General features: G+C 39.3%; 1 protein-coding gene across 1 annotated transcript in view; it reads right to left on the bottom strand.

The window, feature by feature from the left end:
- LOC128698448 (cytochrome P450 2L1) overlaps window positions 1-25,614 on the bottom strand; it is a gene marked incomplete at its 5' end in the record, with an annotated part of 178,667 nt that overhangs the window by 65,415 nt on the left and 87,638 nt on the right. The window contains 1 exon segment of the mRNA XM_070080367.1: window positions 18,006-18,150. Within this exon segment, the coding sequence (XP_069936468.1) occupies window positions 18,006-18,150 (145 nt within the window).

Here is a 25,614-nt window from a genome sequence, read left to right as displayed (position 1 = left end):
CTCAAAATAGCAAGGGTCACCCCGATCCACAAAGGAGGAGACCAAACAGAGTTGAATAACTATAGGCCAATATCCAACTTACACCCTCTCTCAAAAATCTTCGAAAAATTAATTCATAAACGAATCTACTCCTACCTTATCTCCCAAAACATACTCAACCCCTGCCAATTTGGATTCAGGCCTAAAAAAAATACTAATGATGCTATTATACACATGCTAGAACATATATACACTGCAATAGAGAAAAAAGAAGTCCCACTGGGGATCTTCATTGACTTACGTAAAGCTTTTGATACAGTTGACCATGACTTGCTCCACGTAAAATTATCACACTATGGTATAAGAGGGCACTCCCTCAACTACCTCAAGTCATACCTCAGCAACAGAAGCCAATATGTGTACGCAAATGGGGCAAACTCTTCTGCACAACCAATTACAGTTGGTGTCCCACAGGGAAGTGTCCTTGGCCCTCTTCTCTTTCTCCTATACATAAATGACCTACCAAATGCTTCTCAATTACTCAAACCCACACTATTTGCTGATGACACAACATACGTCTTCTCCCACCCGAGCCCAGTCACGCTAGCCAATACTGTAAATACCGAATTACAGAAAATATCTACCTGGATGAGTACTAACAAACTTACACTAAACATTGACAAAACCTACTTCATTCAGTTTGGTAACAGAGCTACAGATGTCCCTCTTAACATAATGATAAACGGATCACCTATCACAAAGCTAACAGAGGGAAAATTCTTAGGAATCCACCTTGATAATAGACTCAAATTTCATACACATATACAACAAATTTCTAAGAAAATTTCCAAGACTGTAGGCATACTATCGAAGATACGGTACTATGCTCCACAGTCAGCCCTCCTGGCCCTATATCACTCTCTTATTTACCCCTATCTCACCTATGGAATTTGTGCATGGGGCTCAACAACAAGTAACCATCTCAGACCACTAATTACCCAACAAAAGGCTGCAGTTAGAATGATAACAAATTCTCACTACAGGCAGCACACTCCACCAATATTCAATACACTCAACCTACTCACCATACAAAACATCCATACTTATTACTGCACCTATTACATACATAAAACACTCAACTCTGATATTAACCCTCCCCTCAAACATCTCCTTGCCAACCTCAACAGAACACATGACCATAACACAAGGCACAGATCACTCTTTGATATTCCTCGTGTCCATCTCACGCTATGCAAAAACTCAATGCACATAAAAGGCCCTAAAATCTGGAATTCATTACCTGTTAATATAAAAGAAACACTACCTGTTTATAAATTCAAGTCTCTTCTCAAAGATCACTTACTCACCCAAAACCAAATAAATACTGAATAACTGAACCTTATAAATTGTATATCTTAAATGTTTCTCACAATTATATCACATAAATGTTAAACCTAAAACCCAATCTAACTTTATTATTTTTTAAATTCACTACCTAACAGAATACTCCATTCTACTGAATTTACAACAATGCATGCAACCATATGACCTGTCTTTGTAATACTCACTTGTGCTTTATAGTAATCAGTTTACATTAATGTTTTTCACTGATTTCATCATTGCTTAGTTAATCTTAAGTTAATTTTAAGCCAGCCCGTAATGCTATGCATAGTATAAGTGGCTTTGGCATGCTGCTCTTATCTGTATTTTTTTTTGTACCTCTGTAAGTGTGCTCAAATTATAAATAAATAAATAAATAAATAAATATACACTCGTTGAATGTAACACAATTATAGCAAAAACACTCGTATCATTATAATGTTGCTAAAACTTGTTTACACAAACAACATAAAAATTTTTTTATTATGATTGCTTTATAATATATAAACATATGTACAATCACTGGACACTTTTCTAGAACTGCTGCAGCTTGTGGAATTCTTTGAAACATGGGTATAAGCACAATGGTGTTTTACACTCCTCACACATAAAACGAGTGTCTCTGCATTTTTATGGGCATTTTGTGGTATGTCCACAGACAAAACACCTCTTCTGAGCATTTTTCTTGGCAGTAGTACCAAGCAGTGGTATGAGGTAATGATCACCAGGCCTCAGACGAGAGGACATGTGTTAACAATTTCGTGGGTGCTGGTCTATTGAAGGTGTTGTTTCTTGGTACTTGAATATTATTTGTCTGATGACTGACAAACAAAATTCACCATATTTGGGTTTCTTCTTGGTCTTCAACTTATACATATTATAAGCATTCAGCATGGAAATGTCAAGAAGATGGAAAAACAGTTTTATGTACCACTCATAACTCTTGCGAACACAGTCAGCAAACCCAATCTGCATGTCACATTTGTCCACTAAGCGCATATTGAGGTTGTAATCCATCACAGCTGCAGGTTTTACAATGGGTTCATTGGTCTCTCTATTCTGCTTGCCAGTGTCTACCATTTCGTGTCGGTGAACTGATGTCAGCAGTGTGATATCACGTTTGTCATGCCACCGAAATGCCATGATGTCATTGGCAACAAACACCTGCACTTCACCTCTACGACTGCCAGCATCGAACCTAGGCATATGTTTACGATTTCTACGCACTGTGCCACACACACCTGTCATGTTCACTCGCAAGAAATCACTGAGTATAGGGCTTGTGTACCAGTTGTCAGTATATAAAATATGCCCCTTACCAAGATATGGCTCCATCATTGTTCTAACCACATCACCAGAGATACCCAGTAACTTTCTGGTATCTTCCATTGTTTTACCACCAGTGTACACAATTATATCCAAAACCAGACCAGTTTTGCAATCACACAGAACAAATAACTTTATACCAAAGCATTTCCTCTTCCTTGGTATATACTGCTTGAATGAGAGTCTTCCTCTGAACAAAATCAAAGACTCGTCAATAACAAGCTTCCTGAAGGGATAAAAATACATACAGCACTTTTGTTTCAGGTACATAAACACACGTCTGACCTTATATAACCTGTCGCTTCTGTCAGGCCTGGTTTTGTCTGAAAAGTGTAACATACGTAACAGTAACACAAATCTATTCACTGGTACAATGTCACTGAAAGCAGGGGTTGAAATTAGGCGGTCTGTCGCCCAGTATGTGTTGACCCTATGCTTATACACATGTGGCATAAGCATTATTGTGGCAAAGAACAGATACATCTCTGCCACAGTTGTGTCCTTCCACTGGTGTAGGCGTGATCTTGGTGACAGAACAGTGTTTGCCATGGTGTACTCATAGTATGTATTGCTTTCCCTGACAATAATGTCCATCAGGGGTTCATCGAAGAACAACTGAAAGCATTCCAGTTCAGTGGGATTGTTCCCAAGTGTACATGATGGCCGTATTCCACTTTGTCCTCCATCAAAGTCATGGGGATTGGGAACAAACTCGTCATCTTGCTGCCAATCCCAGATGCGGTCAGCTGGTGCGTTCTGGATATTGTAATGTCGTTGTGGTTGTGCAGGTTGTGGTTGTGGGAGTGTGGGGTCGGGTGAGGCTGGTTGTAGTTGTGCAGAGTCAGCAGCGCGGGTAGTAGCGTGGCCTGCTGCTGGTGTCACATGACTCATGCCACCATCACTATCACCACCACCGCCTGCTGCCTCACTTGCATCATTGATACCCATCGTAACAATATCGTCATCTTCACTATCAGGACGTGGTGTAGGGCCACGGGATGTGCTCCAAGATGTACTCCTTCCTCTTGGAAGAGCATATGGCACACTACCAGACCGCATGCGACGTCATATATACTGCCGCTTCACTGGGGAATATTCACCCTCACTGTCACAACTAGAACTGCTTTCAATAACCTTGAAATCACTATCACTATCACTTGCACTGCTCACATCTGAGTCTTGTACATGGGCAAATAGTTTCCTCTTTCGTCCTGGTACAGGTGAACATGAACGAGCCGGCCCAGCACCAGAGGTGGAAGGTTGTGGGTCATCTGGGTTTTCATCGCTAATTATGTTATCCTGGGTAATTTTTTCAGTCACACACGCTTCAAAACCAGGGAATTCACTTTCACTGACACTATCATCACTGTTTGAGCTATCACTTGGGAACAAAAGACCTCCAATCCGCCAAGGGGTGAGGAACTTCTTACCGCGAGGCATGGTGAAAATGGACTACCAAGATGGCGTTCCCACAATGCACCGCTGAGTCCCATTTTTTTTTCACAGGGTGCACACCGACCACTGAGACCCATTCTCTCTCGTGCAGGCCTACCAGCAGGGCCGGATTACCGCATAGGCAAACTAGGCATTTGCCTAGGGCCCCGTGCATTTGGGGGCCCCGCGGTCCAAGGGGTTCAGGGGCTCATCCAATACTGCGCACATGGTGCAAGTGCAAAGGGGTCCCTACCTAAAAAGTTCAAGTGTTTGGAGAGTAAAATTGATTTTTAAAAATTAATCAAAACAAAAATAAATAATGAAATAAAATAAAATAGAAATAAACAGAATTGGTGAAAAGAAAAGAAATCTACCAGAATCTCAATGACAAGTTTGGATTTCTGTTCAAAATTACTACTATGCCAGATGCAGAATTGAGAGAAGCTGCATTAAAGTTGCAACAACACCTTTCAGCAGATGTTCAGGACACATTTGTTGAAGAAATAGTTCATTATTCTGGGTATATGAATCAGATTAAAGCTCCACCTGAAAAATGTGTGCCCTCAGCTGCTTTGAAACATTTAAGAAATGCAGGTATCTCAGAAACCTTCCCTAATGTTGACATAGTGTATCGCCTTTACCTAACACTTCCAGCTACTAACTGTGACTGAGAAAGTTCATTTTCTGTTTTGAAAAGAGTGAAAAACCAGCTCCGTTCAACAATGAGCCAAGATAAATTGTGTAACCTAGCCTTGCTGACCATTGAGTCTGATCTAACAAGAAATATTGATTTTCAGAATATAATTGATGATTTTGCCAATATGAAATACAGAAAAAAGTTTATTTAAGAAGTGCTTGTGAATATAAACAATTCTTTACTTTCTTGAGGTTATATGATTTGATAGTCTTATGCATGATGCAATGATAACAATAATGGTCAGTGATTTATAAAGGGAATAATAGTGCTGTAGTGGTTATGCTGAATATAATAGGTACATGATGTCACTACTTTAATAGCCTAATCTAGTAATACTAAGCTGTCTTGAGTTTATTCTCTTTAAAATGCATGATTTAACAAGATAGTTATAATGGCAGATGGTAAATGCTTTTGGTTGTCTTGATGTACTTTCTCTATTAAATTTAATCAAAATAGCCAGAATTTATTTAATTAGACCTTAAACAGGCTCACACCGACCCCCCCCCACCCCCAAGCTGGAAGGGATCACTTTGCTTACCCGTAACTCAAAGGGGCCCGGCCAATCTGAATAGCCTAGGGCCCGGAGACTTCTTAATCCAGCCCTGCCTACCAGCCCTCTCCCACTTGATTTGAAGCCGCTAGAATTTACGCATATAGATACATCAAACACGGTATCTCCCATGACGTATATATACAACCGCGACAGTCAAAGGATTAAATGGAGAGTAAGAGGTATTTGGAAGATGGAGGGAATATTGTGAGGAATTGTTAAATGTTGATGAAGATAGGGAAGCTGTGATTTCGTGTATAGGGCAAGGAGGAATAACATCTGGTAGGAGTGAGCAAGAGCCAGTTGTAAGTGTGGGGGAAGTTCGTGAGGCAGTAGGTAAAATGAAAGGGGGTAAGGCAGCTAGGATTGACGAGATAAAGATAGAAATGTGAAAAGCAGGTGGGGATATAGTTTTGGAGTGGTTGGTGCTATTATTTAATAAATGTATGGAAGAGGGTAAGGTACCTAGAGATTGGCAGAGAGCATGCATAGTTCCTTCGTACAAAGACCAAGGGGGCAAAGGAGAGTGCAAAATTTATAGGGGGATAAGTCTGTTGAGTATACCTGGTAAAGTGTATGGTAGAGTTATTATTGAAAGAATTAAGAGTAAGACGGAGAATAGGATAGCAGATGAACAAGGAGGCTTTAAAAAAGGTAGGGGTGTGTGGACCAGGTGTTTACAGTGAAACATATAAGTGAACAGTATTTAGATAAGGCAAAAGAGGTTTTTGTGGCATTTATGGATTTGGAAAAGGCATATGACAGGGTGGATAGGGGGACAATGTGGCAGATGTTGCAGGTGTATGGCATAAGAGGTAGGTTACTGAAAACAGTGAAGAGTTTTTACGAGGATAGTGAGGCTAAAGTTAGAGTATGTAGGAAAGAGGGAGATTATTTCCCAGTAAAAGTAGGTCTTAGACAAGGATGTGTGATGTCATCGTGGTTGTTTAATATATTTATAGATGGGGTTGTAAGAGAAGTAAATGCAAGGGTCTTGGCAAGAGGTGTGGAGTTAAAAGATAAAGAATCACACATAAAGTGGGAGTTGTCACAGTTGCTCTTTGTTGATGACACTGTGCTCTTGGGAGATTCTGAAGAGAAGTTGCAGAGGTTAGTGGATGAATTTGGTAGGGTATGTAAAAGAAGAAAATTAAAAGTGAATACAGGAAAGAGTAAGGTTATGAGGATAACAAAAACATTAGGTGATGAAAGATTGGATATCAGACTGGAGGGAGAGAGTATGGAGGACGTGAATGTATTCAAATATTTGGGAGTGGACGTGTCAGCGGATGGGTCTATGAAAGATGAGGTGAATCATAGAATTGATGAGGGGAAAAGGGTGAGCAGTGCACTTAGGAGTCTGTGGAGACAAAGAACTTTGTCCTTGGAGGCAAAGAGGGGAATGTATGAGAGTATAGTTTTACCAACGCTCTTATATGGGTGTGAAGCATGGGTGATGAATGTTGCAGTTAGGAGAAGGCTGGAGGCAGTGGAGATGTCATGTCTGAGGGCAATGTGTGGTGTGAATATAATGCAGAGAATTCGTAGTTTGGAAGTTAGGAGAAGGTACGGGATTGCCAAAACTGTTGTCCAGAGGGCTGAGGAAGGGTTGCTGAGGTGGTTCAGACATGTATAGAGAATGGAGCAAAACAGAATGACTTCAAGAGTGTATCAGTCTGTAGTGGAAGGAAGGCGGGGTAGGGATCGGCCTAGGAAAGGTTGGAGGGAGGGGGTAAAGGAGGTTTGTGCGAGGGGCTTGGACTTCCAGCGGGCATGCGTGAGCGTGTTTGATAGGAGTGAATGGAGACAAATGGTTTTTAATACTTGACATGCTGTTGGAGTGTGAGCAAAGTAATATTTATGAATATTTATGAAGGGATTCAGTCCGGCAGGCCGGACTTGAGTCCTGCAGATGGGAAGTACAGTGCCTGCAGTCTGAAGGAGGGGTGTTAATGTTACAGTTTAAAAACTGTAGTGCAAAGCACCCTTCTGGCAAGACAGTGATGGAGTGAATGATGGTGAAAGTTTTTCTTTTTCGGGCCACCCTGCCTCTAATCGTCCAGTGAGTTAATAAAAAAAAAATAAAACTAAGTGATTTGTGATGACTTTCCCCAAGCTCATCATTAACCTCAAGATTGTTAATTAGTGACTCCTTGTTCGCAAGAACCAAGTCAAGCAGATTGTTTCCTCTAGTTGGTTCTGTCACAACCTGTGCTAAAAACCAATACTGAACCGTATCAAGAAAGTCACTAGACTCAAGATTTCCTGTCATATTGTTCCAATCAATTTGTGTAAAGTTAAAATCTCCCATTATCACATCTAGATGCCTTATGAATTTCATCCCATAACAGCTTACTGCACTCCCTATCAAGGTTTGGGGACCTATAAATCACACGCAAAATTAATTTGTCGTGTTCCTCGAGAAACTGTAGCCAAACAGATTCTGTGTTTGATGTTTCTAATCTTATATCATGTCTAAGACAGCAATTTAAATTTTCTCTGACATACATCACCACTCCACCACCATTCCTGTTGACTCTATCAGTGTGGAATAGTTTATAACCCTGTATGTTGCATTCAGAAGGCATTTCTCTATCTTTCAGGTTGAACCAGGTCTCTGTTATAACAATAATATCTATACAGTGGACCCCCGCATAACGATGGCATCACATAGCGATTATTTCGCATACCGCTTACTTTAATCGCAAAATTTTTGCCGCGCATACCGATTAAAAACCCGCTCACCGATTTTCGTCCGAGACGCGTCCAATGTGCGCCCTCACCCAGCCTCACATGTGCCGCCCGTGCCATTGTTTACCAGGCAGCCTCCGCGCTAACATCCAAGCATACACTCGGAATATTTCGTATTATTACAGTGTTTTCGGTGGTGTTTCTGGAAAATAAGTGACCATGGGCCCCAAGAAAGCTTCTAGTGCCAACCGTACACCAATAAGGGTAAGGATACCCATTGAAATGAAGAAAGAGATCATTGATAAGTATGAAAGTGGAGTGCGTATTGCCGACCTAGTCAAGTTGTACAAGAAACCCCAATCAACCATCGCTACTATTGTGGGCACCAAAAAGACAATCAAGGAAGCTGTTGTTGCCAAAGGTTTAACTGTGTTTTCGAAACAAAGATCGCAAGTGATGGAAGATGTTGAGAGACTCTTATTGGTGTGGATAAATGAAAAACAGATAGCAGGAGATAGCGTCTCTCAAGCGATCATATGTGAAAAGGCTAGGAAGTTGCATGACGATTTAATTAAAAAAATGCCTGCAACTAGTGATGATGTGAGTGAATTTAAGGCCAGCAAAGGTTGGTTTGAGAGATTTAAGAAGCGTAGTGGCATCCATAGTGTGATAAGGCATGGTGAGGCTGCCAGTTCGGACCACAAAGCAGCTGAAAAATATGTGCAGGAATTCAAGGAGTATATAGAAACTGAAGGACTGAAACCTGAACAAGTGTTTAATTGTGATGAAACAGGCCTGTTCTGGAAGAAAATGCCAAGCAGGACCTACATTACTCAGGAGGAAAAGGCACTCCCAGGACATAAGCCTATGAAAGACAGGCTTACTTTGTTGATGTGTGCCAATGCTAGTGGTGATTGCAAAGTTAAGCCTTTATTAGTGTATCACTCTGAAACTCCCAGAGCGTTCAGGCAAAAGAATGTCCTCAAGGATAATTTGTGTGTGCTGTGGAGGGCAAACAGTAAGGCATGGGTCACTAGGGAATTTTTCTATAACTGGTTACACCATGCATTTGCCCCCAATGTGAAAGATTACCTAACTGAAAAGAAATTAGAACTTAAGTGCCTCCTGGTGTTAGACAATGCCCCTGGTCATCCTACAGACGTGGCAGAGCGACTTTATGGGGACATGAGCTTCATTAAGGTGAAGTTTTTGCCTCCTAATACCACTCCTCTCCTGCAGCCCATGGACCAGCAGGTTATTTCCAACTTCAAGAAACTGTACACAAAAGCTCTGTTTGAAAGGTGCTTTGTAATGACCTCAGAAACTCAACTGACTCTAAGAGAGTTTTGGAGAGATCACTTTAATATCCTCAATTGTGTAAACCTTATAGGTAAGGCTTGGGAGGAAGTGACTAAGAGGACCTTGAACTCTGCTTGGAAGAAACTGTGGCCAGAATGTGTAGACAAAAGGGATTTTGAAGGGTTTGAGGCTAACCCTGAGAATCCTGTGCCAGTTGAGGAATCCATTGTGGCATTGGGAAAGTCCTTGGGGTTGGAGGTTAGTGGGGAGGATGTGGAAGAGTTGGTGGAGGAGGACAATGAAGAACTAACCACTGATGAGCTGATAGATCAACTTCAAGAGTAAGAGGCCAGACCTGGGGAAACTGGTTCAGAGGAGGGGAGAGAGAAATTGAAGAAGTTGCCTACTACAAAGATAAAGGAAATCTGTGCAAAGTGGCTTGAAGTGCAAACCTTCATGGATGAAAATCACCCTCACACAGCTATTGCAAGCCGTGTTGGCAACCTGTACACTGACAATGTTGTGAAACACTTTAGGGAAGTGATAAAGGAACGAGAGGTACAGGCCACTATGGACAGATATCTTGTACGAAAGAAGTCCAGTGATTCTGAAGCTGGCCCTAGTGGCATTAAAAAAAGAAGGGAAGTAACCCCAGAAAAGGACTTACTACCTCAAGTCCTAATGGAAGGGGATTCCCCTTCTAAACAGTAAGAAGATAATGCTCTCCCCTCCTCCCATCCCATCAATCATCACCAGATCTTCAATAAAAGTAAGTGTCATGTAAGTGTGCATGCCTTTTTCAGTTTGTGTGTATTAAAATTAATATTTCATGTGGTAAAAAAAATTTTTTTTTCATACTTTTGGGTGTCTTGCACGGATTAATTTTATTTCCATTATTTCTTATGGGGAAAATTCATTCACATAACGATTATTTCGCATAACAATTACCCCTCTTGCACGGATTAAAATCGTTAACCGGGGGTCCACTGTATTACCTACACTTGCAAGTAATCTTAGCTCATTTATCTTATTTCTTAGACTCCTACTATTTGTATAGTAAATCTTAAGGGAGCTAGTCACTCATTGCCCTCTGCTATCTCTCTTGCCATTACTAGCAACTTTATTTTGAATATTGTCTTTTAAACATATCCCAGAGGTACTCCGGTAATAACTGATGTTTTTAAGCCTAATACTGCAGCCTGATTGTTTCCCACAAACACCTATACCTCTATAATCTATCATCTTAATTCCTAGACAAGTCATCATTTACCTTCTCAATTGAACTGGCTAATGCAACCACTCCAGCCCCAGAGAGATGAACCCCATCCCTTGCATACATATCACGTTTGCCAAAGAATTGGTCCCAGTTATCAATAAATGGGATTGCAAGTTCCTTGCAATTTATACCAACTGCCCTAGACATCCATTCATTGCCCACTCCCTTTCTAGGCAAGATGCTACATATGACTGGGATTCCTCACTTAGACCTAACTACATCTATGGCTGACCTGTACTTATCCAGTAGCTCCTGTCTCCTGCCCTTCCCATTGTCATTACCCCAAGCACTATGACAGATAATGGGCTTGTTCCCATTACCTGCCATAATATTATCCAACCTGTTGACTATGTCACCAACACCAGCTCCAGGAAGGCACACCCTCTGTCTGGCCTTTCTGTCTCTGTTACAAAAAGCACGGTCCATATATCTTACCTGAGAATCTCCTACTATTAAAATATTCTTACCTTGATTAGCAGGGGAATCAGTGGTACCTTCAACCTCACTAACCACTGAAGTGCACTCGTCTTGGAGAACAGAGAATCGATTTCCTACCTTCACATCTTCTCTGTTAACCCTCCTTATCTTCCTTCTTCCTGTACTGTGAACCACTTGCCACTTAAAGCGGCTGCCACTATCACTGCTGGCGACCATTTCCTCCTTGCCAGCTAAATCCTTCTTACACTCACTCCCAAACTCATCAAGGCAAAGCTTCAGCCTCCTATTTTCCTCCTAAAGAAGTAGAACCTCCTTCTTCAACACTTTAATCTGAGATTCTAAAACATTACAACAAGCAATGGTGCTTAGTAACACCCCACGCTAACTCCCAGAGCTTAGGACAGGTATGACCGCAGGTGATCACTGACCTCAGTGTAAGGAGGCCAGTATAGATACTGGACTCCTCTCTTATACTATATACTAGGTCCCTTACCTTCGTGTGACTGGTTTATGTTCACGGTGGACTGAAATGTTGTCATAAAGTTTCTTTTGCATACATATACATGGAGAGGATTTTGGGGGTCAACGCTCTCGCATCCCAGTCTGTGATCTGACCTTGAGGTGGATCAGACCCTGATTAACCAGGCTGTTACTGCTCGTCGCATGCAAACCGACGTATGAACCACAGCCCGGCTGATCAGGTACTGACTTTAGATGCCTATCTGGTACCTCCTTGAAGACAGCCAGGAATGTATTAGTAATCCCCCTTATGTATGCTGGGAGGCAGGTGCTTTTGTACAGAGTGATTTTTGTATGCAAATTTGGTACTAATCTCTCTAGGATTTTTCAAGTGTATATTATCATGTATCTTCCTTGCATGCACTCCAGGGAATACAAGTCAAGGAACTTCAACTGTTTCCAGTAATTTAGGTGAATTACTGTACTTATGTGTGTCGTGAAGGTTCTCTGTATACTCTCCAGGTCAGCAATTTCTCATGTCTTGAAAGGTGCTGTTAGTGTAGAGGAATATTGCAGCCTAGAGAGAACAAGCAATTTGAAGAGAGCCATCATAAGATTGGCATCCACAGTTTTGAAGGTTCTCATTATCCATCCTGTCATTTTTCTAGCAGATGTGGTAGATACATTGTTGTGATCTTTAAAAGTGAGATTCTCTGACATTATTACTCCCAGGTCCTTCATATTAGTTTTTCACTCTATTGTTTGGTTGAAATTTGTTTTATACTCCGATATAATTTTATTTTTCTCAAGTTTTTCACATCGGAGTAATTAAAATGTCTCTTCATTGAACTTCATATTGTTTTCCAAGGCCTATGTAAAGATTTGGTTGATGTTTGGGTGGAGTCTTGCAGTGTCTTCGATGGAGGACACTGTCATGCAAATATGCGTGTCAACTACAAAGGAAGACACGGTGTTGTGGCTTACATCTCTATCCCTTTGAGGGTCCGTCCCGTAGATCTACGGCTTTACGTTCAGGGTCCAAACCGTAGATCTACGTCATGAGCTCAGCTCACTCTGATAAACTGTGAGTGGTACATTTGGGCCTAGATATGAGAGAATACATCTATGTGGTATGTGTGCACCACATAAAACAGATCCTGCAGCATGCTGTGTATAATGAGAGAAAAAAACTGAAATCATGATTTTTTTATTAAAACAGCGACTTTGCAGTGTTTTTTCGTATGTTTTCTATAGATCTATTTGCGATTTCTTGGTCTCATTTGATAGAATGGAAGACATATTACAGAAATAGAGATGATTTTGATTGGTTTTAGCATTGGAAATGGCTTGAAACTGAGCTCAAAATAGCGGAAATGTTAAGTTTTTGCCAATATTCAAGAGTAAACAAACGACCTCACACGTCTAATACACACCAGCTGGTGGGTCTAATATGCATTCACAAATGTGGTGATGATATTTATACAATTATTACAGTATTGCATAACAGTAAATCTTCTATTTTTTGGTGTGAATAAAAATTCATTATGTGAATAAAAAATCAAAATGGAATTTATTTGTAAAGCCTCAAAACATAACTAATGAACAGAGGAAATGTTAGTTTAGTTCCAGGAATACCTACATTGTTTATTCTGGACCCTATTTTGAAATTGGAATACTTTGAACTTTATGTTAAATTGGCCAAATTAACAATTTCCAATCACTTTAATTTGTAGTTGAAACAGTTTATTTGGCGATTTCTTGTGCTCAATCGATAGAAGTAATACTAGTGAAATAGCTAAGAATTTGGTTGACTGGAATAATGTAATTGGCCTAAAATGGGAGTCAAAGTCGGCAAAATTGCCGATTCGTAAATATCGCTGACACATCAAAATTCGCGAGAGCATAATTTCGTCAATTTTCCATAAAATTTCGTACTTTTTGTTTTATTACCTTCACAAAAAGATTCTCTACCATTTCATAAGAAAAAATAACAAATTTTTTTTTTTTTAAATTCTTGGACACTGGGGCACCACTTCAGATTTGGGCCTTGGACCCTGAAGGGGCTATCAATTTATTTATTTATTTATTTATTTATTTATAATTTGAGCACACTTACAGAGGTACAAAAAAATACAGATAAGAGCAGCATGCCAAAGCCACTTATACTATGCATAGCATTACGGGCTGGCTTAAAATTAACTTAAGATTAACTAAGCAATGATGAAATCAGTGAAAAACATTAATGTAAACTGATTACTATAAAGCACAAGTGAGTATTACAAAGACAGGTCATATGGTTGCATGCATTGTTGTAAATTCAGTAGAATGGATTATTCTGTTAGGTAGTGTATTTAAAAAATAATAAAGTTAGATTGGGTTTTAGGTTTAACATTTATGTGATATAATTGTGAGAAACATTTAAGATATACAATTTATAAGGTTCAGTTACTCAGTATTTATTTGGTTTTGGGTGAGTAAATGATCTTTGAGAAGAGACTTGAATTTATAAACAGGTAGTGTTTCTTTTATATTTACAGGTAATGAATTCCAGATTTTAGGGCCTTTTATGTGCATTGAGTTTTTGCATAGCGTGAGATGGACACGAGGAATATCAAAGAGTGATCTGTGCCTTGTGTTATGGTCATGTGTTCTGTTGAGGTTGGCAAGGAGATGTTTGAGGGGAGGGTTAATATCAGAGTTGAGTGTTCTATGTATGTAATAGGTGCAGTAATAAGTATGGATGTTTTGTATGGTGAGTAGGTTGAGTGTATTGAATATTGGTGGAGTGTGCTGCCTGTAGTGAGAATTTGTTATCATTCTAACTGCAGCCTTTTGTTGGGTAATTAGTGGTCTGAGATGGTTACTTGTTGTTGAGCCCCATGCACAAATTCCATAGGTGAGATAGGGGTAAATAAGAGAGTGATATAGGGCCAGGAGGGCTGACTGTGGAGCATAGTACCGTATCTTCGATAGTATGCCTACAGTCTTGGAAATTTTCTTAGAAATTTGTTGTATATGTGTATGAAATTTGAGTCTATTATCAAGGTGGATTCCTAAGAATTTTCCCTCTGTTACCTTTGTGATAGGTGATCCGTTTATCATTATGTTAAGAGGGACATCTGTAGCTCTGTTACCAAACTGAATGAAGTAGGTTTTGTCAATGTTTAGTGTAAGTTTGTTAGTACTCATCCAGGTAGATATTTTCTGTAATTCGGTATTTACAGTATTGGCTAGCGTGACTGGGCTCGGGTGGGAGAAGACGTATGTTGTGTCATCAGCAAATAGTGTGGGTTTGAGTAATTGAGAAGCATTTGGTAGGTCATTTATGTATAGGAGAAAGAGAAGAGGGCCAAGGACACTTCCCTGTGGGACACCAACTGTAATTGGTTGTGCAGAAGAGTTTGCCCCATTTGCGTACACATATTGGCTTCTGTTGCTGAGGTATGACTTGAGGTAGTTGAGGGAGTGCCCTCTTATACCATAGTGTGACAATTTTATGTGGAGCAAGTCATGGTCAACTGTATCAAAAGCTTTACGTAAGTCAATGAAGATCCCCAGTGGGACTTCTTTTTTCTCTATTGCAGTGTATATATGTTCTAGCATGTGTATAATAGCATCATTAGTATTTTTATTAGGCCTGAATCCAAATTGGCAGGGGTTGAGTATGTTTTGGGAGATAAGGTAGGAGTAGATTCGTTTATGAATTAATTTTTCGAAGATTTTTGAGAGAGGGTGTAAGTTGGATATTGGCCTATAGTTATTCAACTCTGTTTGGTCTCCTCCTTTGTGGATCGGGGTGACCCTTGCTATTTTGAGTACTGTAGGGAAGGTGGAGGATTCAATGGATTTGTTAAAGAGTGTTGCAATGATTGGTGATAGCACTTGTGACACTTTTTTGTATATAAAGGGTGGTAAGGTATTTAAATCTCCTGCCTTGTTTTTTAGTGCGTTGATAATAAGGGAGACTTCGTATGGGTTAGTCGGAGCTAGGAACAGTGTGTTCGGGTAGTTGCCGGTGAGGTAGTCATTTGGTGGGGTATCTGAGCTTGGGATTTTATTGGCAAGGTTTTGTCCTATAGTGGAGAAGAAATCATTGAGTCTGTTTGCTGTTTCTGTTGGTGGGAGTTGGGGTTCATCTGATTTTGCTAATTTTATTTCGCTATTTCGTGATATCTTTTTTGTTCCCAGAATTTCTGATAGGGTTTTCCAGGTCTTTTTTATATCACCTCGTAAGTTGGATAATCTGTTCTCATAATACAATTTTTTTGCCCTTCTTATCAGGCTGGTTAGGATTGACGAGTAACGTTTTGTTTGGTCTCTGGTTATGTGACCCATTCTGTACTGTTTTTCATATTGGTGTTTTGTATTTATGGATTTGAGAATGCTGGGTGTTAGCCAGGGACTGTTCAGTCTCTTAGCTGTCATCTGCTTAGTTTTTTTAGGGCAGTGCTTGTTATAGAGGTATTGAGTCTTTTTTAGAAAATTATTAATACATTCGTCAATATCTGTATTGATTTCTAGCTCAGTGTGCCAGTCAATGTTTGCTACTGCTGTTGTGAAGTTATTAATGGCTGCCTCATTGTGAAGTCTGAAGGTGACTTTAGTAGTGTCTTGGGGTAATTTACCAAGAGTTGTTATGAGGAAAGTAGGGTAGTGGTCTGTGGTATTATCTGTAATTATGCCTGATTTTAAAGGGGATATGGTGTTGGTCCAGATGTGGTCAAGTAGGGAAACACTAGTCTCTGTAACTCTTGTAGGTTTTGTTACTGTTGGTAGCAACATACAGTTACTCATTGTGTTTGTGAATTCAGTAACGTGTGGGTCCTGGTCTTGCAGGAGATTTATATTGAAGTCACCTGAGAGTAGTAAGTGATCTTTGTTCATGCGTGCATCAGTTATCATACTTCCTAGGTTTTGACTAAATTGGCTAATGTTTGACTGTGGAACTCTGTAGATGTTTATCAATGTGAGAGGTTTTTGTAGGTATTTGGATTTGAATTTGGCTATTATATATTCCCCATGTTCATCTCTTGTGCAAGTATTAGTGATACATTCTAGTTGGTCTGAGTAGTATATGGCTGTGCCACCCCCTTGTTGGTCTGGCCTACAGTTGTGTATGGCTGTGTAACCAGGGATGGCATAGACATCTGTACTATCAGGCTTTAGCCAGGTTTCAGTTAGTGTAATGATGGACATATTGGCATGTAAGGAATTTAGTAATGCTATGAGGTCATCGTAATGCTTGCTTAAAGATCTGATATTGTAGTTAAAGATAGTTATGTTGTTGTTGGCACTGAGAAGTGCCTTTGATTGTTCTGCAGTGTAGTAATTACAGTAACTGTTTGATTCATTTAAGTCATTAAATAAGAGGTTGGTATCTGGATCAATGCTTGTAATCATAAGATTTGTAGTGAATCTATAGTTAGAATTAAGTATAAAACAAAGTAAATAGTCTTAAGCTAAAAAATAGCACCTGAATTATTTAACAAATGTAAAATAATGAGCTAAGGTAGTTTTTTTTTTTTTTTTAAGCTAAAATAAAGGAGACAATATAAAAGGGACTAGTACAAATAAAGTGATGATCAAATAATGGAGCTTGGGAATATGATAGTAGGTAGTACTATAAAATAAATGAGCTTTGGAATATAATGGCAAAATTGTGAACTTGTTCTACTTTAGCACCTGAGAATAGCACCTTGATTATTTTAACAATTGTGAATGTATAAGCTAGGGTAGTTATATAAAGCTAAAATAAAGGAGAAAATATATAAGGGACTAAAATTAAGTAATGGTAAACAAAGTTAAATGGACAGATGGTCACTATGAAATAATATTGGTTTAGGAGTAAGATCTGATTTGTAATATTAGATAAATTGAGCAGTTTATTGCACAATAAAAGTAAAAAAAATGAGGTAGTTGGTACTAGCTAGCAAAAGATAGTTTTGGTACTTGCAAAAAAGTAATTGGAATATACACTAATTGCATACACAATGTAAAGTGACTAAAAAACAAGTAGTGATAAACAAAATTAAATGGACAGGTAAGAATAAATGAATATTATTAATTTGGAGTAAGATTTGACTTGTAATTTAAAATTATGAGCAATTAATAGCAGTAAGAAAGAATTATAGAGTCAGATATGAGGATGAGGAACATGATGGGGTGAGTACTGTACATTGTGGGACAGAGCTTTTCACTGTAGCTGCCTTAGACTTTACTCTGTTTATTGTTACTCTTTGTGTTCTATTTGTTATGAAGTTATATATCCATGTACCAACTTTTCCTGTTATTCCTGTATCATGTATTTTCTGCACCATTACAACATGGTTGCACTTTTTGAAAGCTTTTGCAAAGTCTGCATAAGCTACATCTGCATTTTGTTAGTCCTCTAGGGCATCCAGGATATTGTCATATGTGCAGGTTATTTGCATAATTTAATAAGGAGGTCAATATCAACAGTTAATTTAAGAACATACCTATTCCAAATGGGAAGAAACCTTCTTTCTGGGACACAAACTTTCCACTCTCATCCAAGAAGCGATCTGGATTAAAATTTTCCGGGTTTTGCCAGTAGCTGGGATCCTCATGGCTCGTCACAGAACATCCTTGAAGGATCATACCCTATAATGAGAAAAAATAGAATAAATTTTATGTAACAATTCGATATGTTAAAATTTATATAATGTTCTTCTTAGTATTGGGCTGAAGTACCAAATGATCAATGAAATGTTTCAATTATAAAGATTCCCAAATATTGTACAAGTATCTCATTCTTCATCTTTTTAGTTTTCTAAATCATTTACATTACATAGAGTACATTACAGGAGGGCTTCACTTTACAGCACTTCGTCTTACAGTGTTTCACTAATACAGCAGTCTTCAATTATACCCATTCTTCATTTATTCAGACTTCCTACAATAAATACATTCATCAGTCACTATAAGCTAAGTACAAAAATACTCTAACATAAGTAATGTGTGTCCTAGGTAGTAGGTTGGTAAACAGCAACCGCCCAGGGAGGTACTACCGTCCTGCCAAGTGAGTGTACAACGAAAACCTGTAATTGTTTTACATGATGGTAGTATTGCTGGTGTCTTTTGTCTGTCTCATAAACATGCAAGATTTCAGGTACGTCTTGCTACTTCTACTTGCACTTAGGTCACATTACACATACATGTACAAGCATATATATATACACACCCTTCTGGGTTTTCTTCTATTTTCTTTCTAGTTCTTGTTTATTTCCTCTTACTTCCATGGGGAAGTGGAACAGAATTCTTCCTCCGTAAGCCATGCATGTTGTAAGAGGCGACTAAAATGCCGGGAGCAAGGGGCTAGTAACCCCTTCTCCTGTATATATTACTAAATGAAAAAGGAGAAACTTTCGTTTTTTCCTTTTGGGCCACCCTGCCTCGGTGGGATACGGCCGGTGTGTTGAAAGAAAGAAAGAAGTAATGTGTGTATAGTATATGCATATTTTAGGTCTAGCTCTGTTGCTCACTTAATATATTATAGTGCAAACATGTTATCAGGCTTTTATATCATTTGAAATTGAAAAAAAAACTATTCTTCACTTTACAGCAATTTTTTGCTTAACAGCTGCAGCCCAGAACCTAACCTGCTCTATAAGTGGAGCCTGCCTGTATTTTAAAAACTAAACCTTACTACTTTATTAAAAATGTAACATACTGGTCAATTCCCCCTGAGCAAGGAGACTCAAAGAACATGCATATATACCGTTATTACCATATAGTTAATCATTAATTATCCGATGACAAGTTGTTCAGATTTTAAGTTTATCCATCAGCACTGTTTGACTCTACACTTAACAGATAATGTTAAAAAGGGAATATGCCACAAAATGAGATCATAGAAAAATAAGTAGTCATCTTGTGTGGTTGAAAATCTAACAATGCCTTTCTCAAAGGCTCCAGGTGATCGTAGATATATACAGGTGTTCCTAGACTTTAAAATGGGGTTATGCACCGATGAACTCATCACAAGACTTTACAATGGGGTTACGTACCGATGAACTCATCACAAGACTTTACAATGGGGTAACGTACCAACGAAACCACCAAAAGTCAAAAATATGAGTAAAAAATGAATATACAGTGGACAATCGACCAACGATATTAATCCATTCCAGAGAGCTTGTCCTCAGTCGAATTTATCATTAGTCGAATTAATTTTCCCCATAAAAAATAATGGAAATCCAATTAATCCGTTCCAGACACCCAAAAGCACGAAAAAATTTTATGTGTAATATACATTTTCCTATACAGAAAAGCAAGGATACATGCACAATAAATACTGAACTAAATGAAGAATAAGTGACACTTACCTTAACCCTTTGAGGGTTTTCGTCGTACTAGTACGTCTTACGCGTAGGGGTTTTTGACGTACTAGTACTCATAAATTCTAGCGACCTCAAATCTAGTGGGAGAAAGCTGGTAGGCCTTCATATGAAAGAATGGGTCTATGTGGTCAGTGTGCACAGTCTAAAAAAAATCCTGCAGCACACGGTGCATAATGAGAAAAAAAAAACTTTTTCCATTTTTTTTAATAAATCAGCGACTTTGCAGTGTATTTTCGTATAGTATCTATTGTTGTATTCTAGTTTTCTTGGTCTCATTTTATAGAATGGAAGACATATTACTGAAATTGAGATGATTTTGACTGGTTTTACAATGAAAGGTGCCTTGAAATTGAGCTCAAAGTAGCAGAAATGTTCGATTTTTACCAAACTTCAAGAGTAAACAAATCGTGCCAAGCGTGCAATACACGTCAACTGGTGAGTCTAATATTCTTTCACAAGTGCACCAATAATATTTATACCATTTTTTACACTAATGCAGTAGTCTGCATAACAGTAAATCTTATATTTTTTGTGAGAATAAAAATTCAAAGTGGAAAGCAAAAGAATATAAGAGGGGCCTTGAGACGTGACTAATGACTAGAGGAAATGTCATTTTAGTGCCAGGAATGTCTTTCTTGTTTATTCTGGACCCTATTCCGAAATTGGCATCTTTTGAAATTTGTGTGAAATTGGCAAAATTGCTAAATTCTGACCACTGTACTGGATAGTTGAATTTAAAAATGGGTGGTTTCTTGCACCCATTCGATAGAAAAAATGGAGTTCTAGCGAAATATTCATGTTTTTTGTCGACTAGTAATGTGAAATTGGCCGAAAATGGGGCTCAAAGTGGGCAAAATCGCCGATCCGTAAACATCGCCGAGACCGCTAACTTTGCGAGAGCATAATTCCGTAAGTTTTCTATCAAATTTCAAACTTTTGGTGTCGTTATGATCGGGAAAAGATTCTCTATCTTTTCATAAGAGAAAATAATTTTTTTTTTTTTTTAAATTTGGTCGACCCTGAGAACGAGTTTCGGAGAGGGCCTGTCGACCCTCAAAGGGTTAATTAAAGATACAGTGATGAGATGGGAGGAAGGGGAGATGGAGGTATATTATTGTTTGGAAGGGGAATCCCCTTCCATAAGGACTTTAGCTGCCAAGTCCTTTTCTGGGGTTACTTCCATCTTTTTTTAATGCCACTGGGAACAACTTGAGAGTCACTGGAACTCTGTCGCACCAAAAATCCGTCCATAGAGCTCTGTACCTGCACATATTTTTCAGCTGCTTTTTTGTCCGAATTGACAGCCTCTCCATGCTTTACCACACTGTGTATGCCACTACGATTCTTAAATCTCTCAAACCAACCTTTGCTGGTCTTAACCCCTTGACTGTCGAAAGGCCCAATCCTGAAGTGTCTCCTGGTGTCGCAAAATATTCGAAAAAAAAAAAATTTATTTTTCTGATTGTTTTAGTCCAAAAAAAAAAATTTTCCCATCAGTACTTACCGAGATATAGAGGCATGAAGTTTGCAGAAAATGAGCCACGTATGGCAACAGCGGCGACTGCCACTCACCCTGTAAACTTTGGTTTACTTGTATTTGAAGGTTTGTTGTTTTTTTCACTATTTTATTTTTCACATAACTTATGTGGCCTGTGAGACCAAAGTAAGGTGCAATGTACATATATACACTTGTTGTATACAACACAACAAGCACACAAACGTAATTATCAATATATTGTTTACAAAACTTGTTTACAAAAACAAAAATACAAAAATTTTTTTATTACTATTGTTCTATAATATATATACCAATATACAGTCACTGGACATATTCCTAGAAGTTCTGCAGCTTGTGGAAGTCTTTGAATCATGGTGTCATACACAATGGTGTTTTACACTCCTCACACATAAAACTAGTGTGTGTGCATTTTTGTGGACTTTTTTTCTTATGTGCAAAGACAAAATGCCTCGTCTGAGCAGTTTTCTTCAAAGTATTAGCAGGCAGTTGTGTTATGTAGTTATCCTAGGTAAATGATCGTGTGTCATCATTCCTTCCTTCCTAATTTCCTTCATTCCTTTCCTACCTCTCTTTCTACATTCCTTCATCTGTCCTTTCCTACCTCTCTTCCTACATTCCTTCATCTGCCTTTCCTTACTTTTTTCCTTCCTTTCATCTCGTCCTTCCTTCATTCCTGCCTTCCCTTCTTGCTTCTGGTTTCTATAATATATATACACATATATAGTCACTAGATACTTTCATATAACTGCTATTATCACCATTCAGCAAGCTTGTCTTGGGTGCGAGTGTGTGGCTTATAATTGTTTTGAGTCAGGAGTCTACAGCTGTCAAAATGACATATTGTCTCATTACTCACCCCCCTACAGCCTGTCAAAACAATGGGGTTGGATGCTGCTTCCCCTCCATTCTATCTAATTATCTTTCTCCCACATTCTATCTCTTTCAATCTGTCTCTCTCTTTCTCTCTGTCTATCTCTGTCTCACAGGTATTACCTGGAGTTTACCTGGAGAGAGTTCCGGGGGTCAACGCCCCCGCAGCCCGGTCTGTGACCAGGCCTCCTGGTGGATCAGAGCCTGATCAACCAAGCTGTTACTGCTGGCTGCATGCAAATCAACGTACGAGCCACAGCCCGGCTGATCAGGAACCGACTTTAGGTGCTTGTCCAGTGCCAGCTTGAAGACTGCCAGGGGTCTGTTGGTAATCCCCCTTATGTATGCTGGGAGGCAGTTGAACAGCCTCGGGCCCCTGACACTTATTGTATGGTCTCTTAACGTGCTAGTGACACCCCTGCTTTTCATTGGGGGGTGTTGCATCGTCTGCCAAGTCTTTTGCTTTCGTCGTGAGTGATTTTTGTGTGCAAGATCGGTACTAGTCCCTCTAGGATTTTCCAGGTGTATATAATCATGTATCTCTCCCGCCTGCATTCCAGGGAATACAGGTTCAGGAACCTTAAGCGCTCCCAGTAATTGAGGTGTTTTATCTCCGTTATGCGCACCATGAAGGTTCTCTGTACATTTTCTAGGTCAGCAATTTCACTTGCCTTGAAAGGTGCTGTTAGTGTGCAGCAATATTCCAGCCTAGATAGAACAAGTGACCTGAAGAGTGTCATCATGGGCTTGGCATCCCTAGTTTTGAAGGTTCTCATTATCCATCCCGTCATTTTTCTAGCAGATGCAATTGATACAATGTTATGGTCCTTGAAGGTGAGATCCTCCGACATGATCACTCCCAGGTCTTTGACGTTGGTGTTTCGCTCTACTTTGTGACCAGAATTTGTTTTGTACTCTGATGAAGATTTAATTTCCTCGTGTTTACCATATTTGAGTAATTGAAATTTCTCATCGTTGAACTTCATATTGTTTTCTGCAGCCCACTGAAAGACTTGGTTGATGTCTGCCTGGAGCCTTGCAGTGTCTGCAATGAAAGACACTGTCATGCAGATTCGGGTGTCATCTGCAAAGGAAGACACGGTGCTGTGGCTGACATACTTGTCTATGTCAGATATGAGGATGAGGAACAAGATGGGAGCGAGTACTGTGCCTTGTGGAACAGAGCTTTTCACCGTAGCTGCCTTGAACTTTACTCTGTTGACTACTACTCTCTGTGTTCTATTAGTAAGGAAATTATAGATCCATCGACCGACTTTTCCTGTTATTCCTTTAGCAGGCATTTTGTGCGCTATTACGCCATGGTCACACTTGTCGAAGGCTTTTGCAAAGTCTGTATATATTACATCTGCATTCTTTTTATCTTCTAGTGCATCTAGGACCTTGTCGTAGTGATCCAATAGTTGAGACAGACAGGAGCGACCTGTTCTAAACCCATGTTGCCCTGGGTTGTGTAACTGATGGGTTTCTAGATGGGTGGTGATCTTGCTTCTTAGGACCCTTTCAAAGATTTTTATGATATGGGATGTTAGTGCTGTCGTTCTGTAGTTCTTTGCTGTTGCTTTACTGCCCCCTTTGTGGAGTGGGGCTATGTCTGTTGTTTTTAGTAACTGTGGGACAACCCCCTTGTCCATGCTCCCTCTCCATAGGATGGAAAAGGCTCGTGATAGGGGCTTCTTGCAGTTCTTGATGGACATGGACTTCCATGAGTCTGGCCCTGGGGCAGAGTGCATGGGCATGTCATTTATCGCCTGTTCAAAGTCATTTGGCATCAGGATAACATCAGATAGGCTTGTGTTAACCAAATTCTGTGGCTCTCTCATAAAAAATTCATTTTGATCTTCGACTCTGTTTGGTTAGCGGCTTGCTAAAAACTGAGTCATATTGGGACTTGAGTAGCTCACTCATTTCCTTGCTGTCATCTGTGTAGGACCCGTCTTGTTTAAGTAAGGGCCCAATACTGGACGTTGTTCTCGACTTTGATTTGGCATAGGAGAAGAAATACTTTGGGTTTCTTTCGATTTCATTTATGGCTTTTAGTTCTTCCCGCGATTCCTGCCTCCTATAAGATTCCTTTAGCTTAAGTTCGATGTTTGCTATTTCTCTGACCAGTGTCTCCCTACGCATTTCAGATATTGACCTCTTTTAGCTGCTCTGTTATTCTTTTCTGTCGCCTGTAAAGGCGACATATACATAGTGTAAATTACCTAGGATAACCCAAAAAATCCAGACAAAGTGCTATACTCAAATTCAAAGTTTATTCTCTATAAGGATTACAATGCTGAGTTTACAGAATTTGGTTATTGTGTGGTTTACATGTAGTAAAATAATAATTACAGAGTGTACCACTAGAACACCTAGCATGGCTAGGCATTTTGGGCAGACTTATATTAAATCTTAAGTTTAAAATATTACAAAATTATGAGGTAAGTTGGTATTATGGCTAAGTGACTAAATACTAGTTGTGAGTTTAGCAATGTGAATGCTTTTGTTTTGGCACTATGCATAGTTTCAGTATTGGAGTATCACAGGCCAACTTATAACTAGTTAAGATTCATTATTTTGAGATTGAGATTGATATTTCTGTTTATGGTCAAATGGGTGAGTGAGTGTAAGTGTGATCCACCAGGTGGTATTCGTATTATTAGTTGACAGGGTGTATCAGGGAGATAAGATGTTTCCTGATGGTAGTCTTGAAGGTGATGAATGTGTCTGCAGTTTTGGAATTTTCAGGTAGGGTGTTCCAGATTTTAGGGCCTTTGACATACATTGAATTTTTGTAAAGGTTTAGTTGGACACGGGGAATGTCATAGAGATGTTTGTGTCTGGTGTTGTGCCTGTGGGTTCTGTCACAACTATCAAGAAAGCATTTTAGGTCAAGGTTAATATTGGAATTTAAGGTCCTGTAGATGTAGATTGCACAGCAGTAAGTGTGGATGTACTGAACAGGGAGTAAGTTTAGATCTATGAAGAGTGGGGGGGTGTGTTGCCAGGGATGGGATTTAGTGATTATTCTTACTGCGGTTTTTTGTTGGGTTATTATTGGCTTTAGGTGTGTTGCTGCAGTTGAACCCCAAGCACAGATAGCATAGGTGAGGTATGGATATATAAGTGAATGGTATAGTGTGAGAAGGGCAGTTTGCGGCACGTAGTATCGAATCTTGGAGAGGATCCCAACAGTTTTGGATACTTTTTTGGTTATGTGTTGGATATGAGTGCTGAAGTTCAGGTTGTTGTCGAGGTATGGCCTAGGAATTTGCCCTCATTATGCCTGACAATTAGAGTGTTGTCGATCTTAATGTTAATTTGCGCATCTCC

The sequence above is a fragment of the Cherax quadricarinatus genome, unplaced genomic scaffold, assembly GCF_038502225.1.
Source record: "Cherax quadricarinatus isolate ZL_2023a unplaced genomic scaffold, ASM3850222v1 Contig357, whole genome shotgun sequence".
NCBI classification, from domain to species: Eukaryota; Metazoa; Arthropoda; class Malacostraca; order Decapoda; family Parastacidae; genus Cherax; species Cherax quadricarinatus.
Note: the sequence above shows the minus strand (reverse complement) of the source record. Positions and strands in the feature narration are given on the sequence as shown.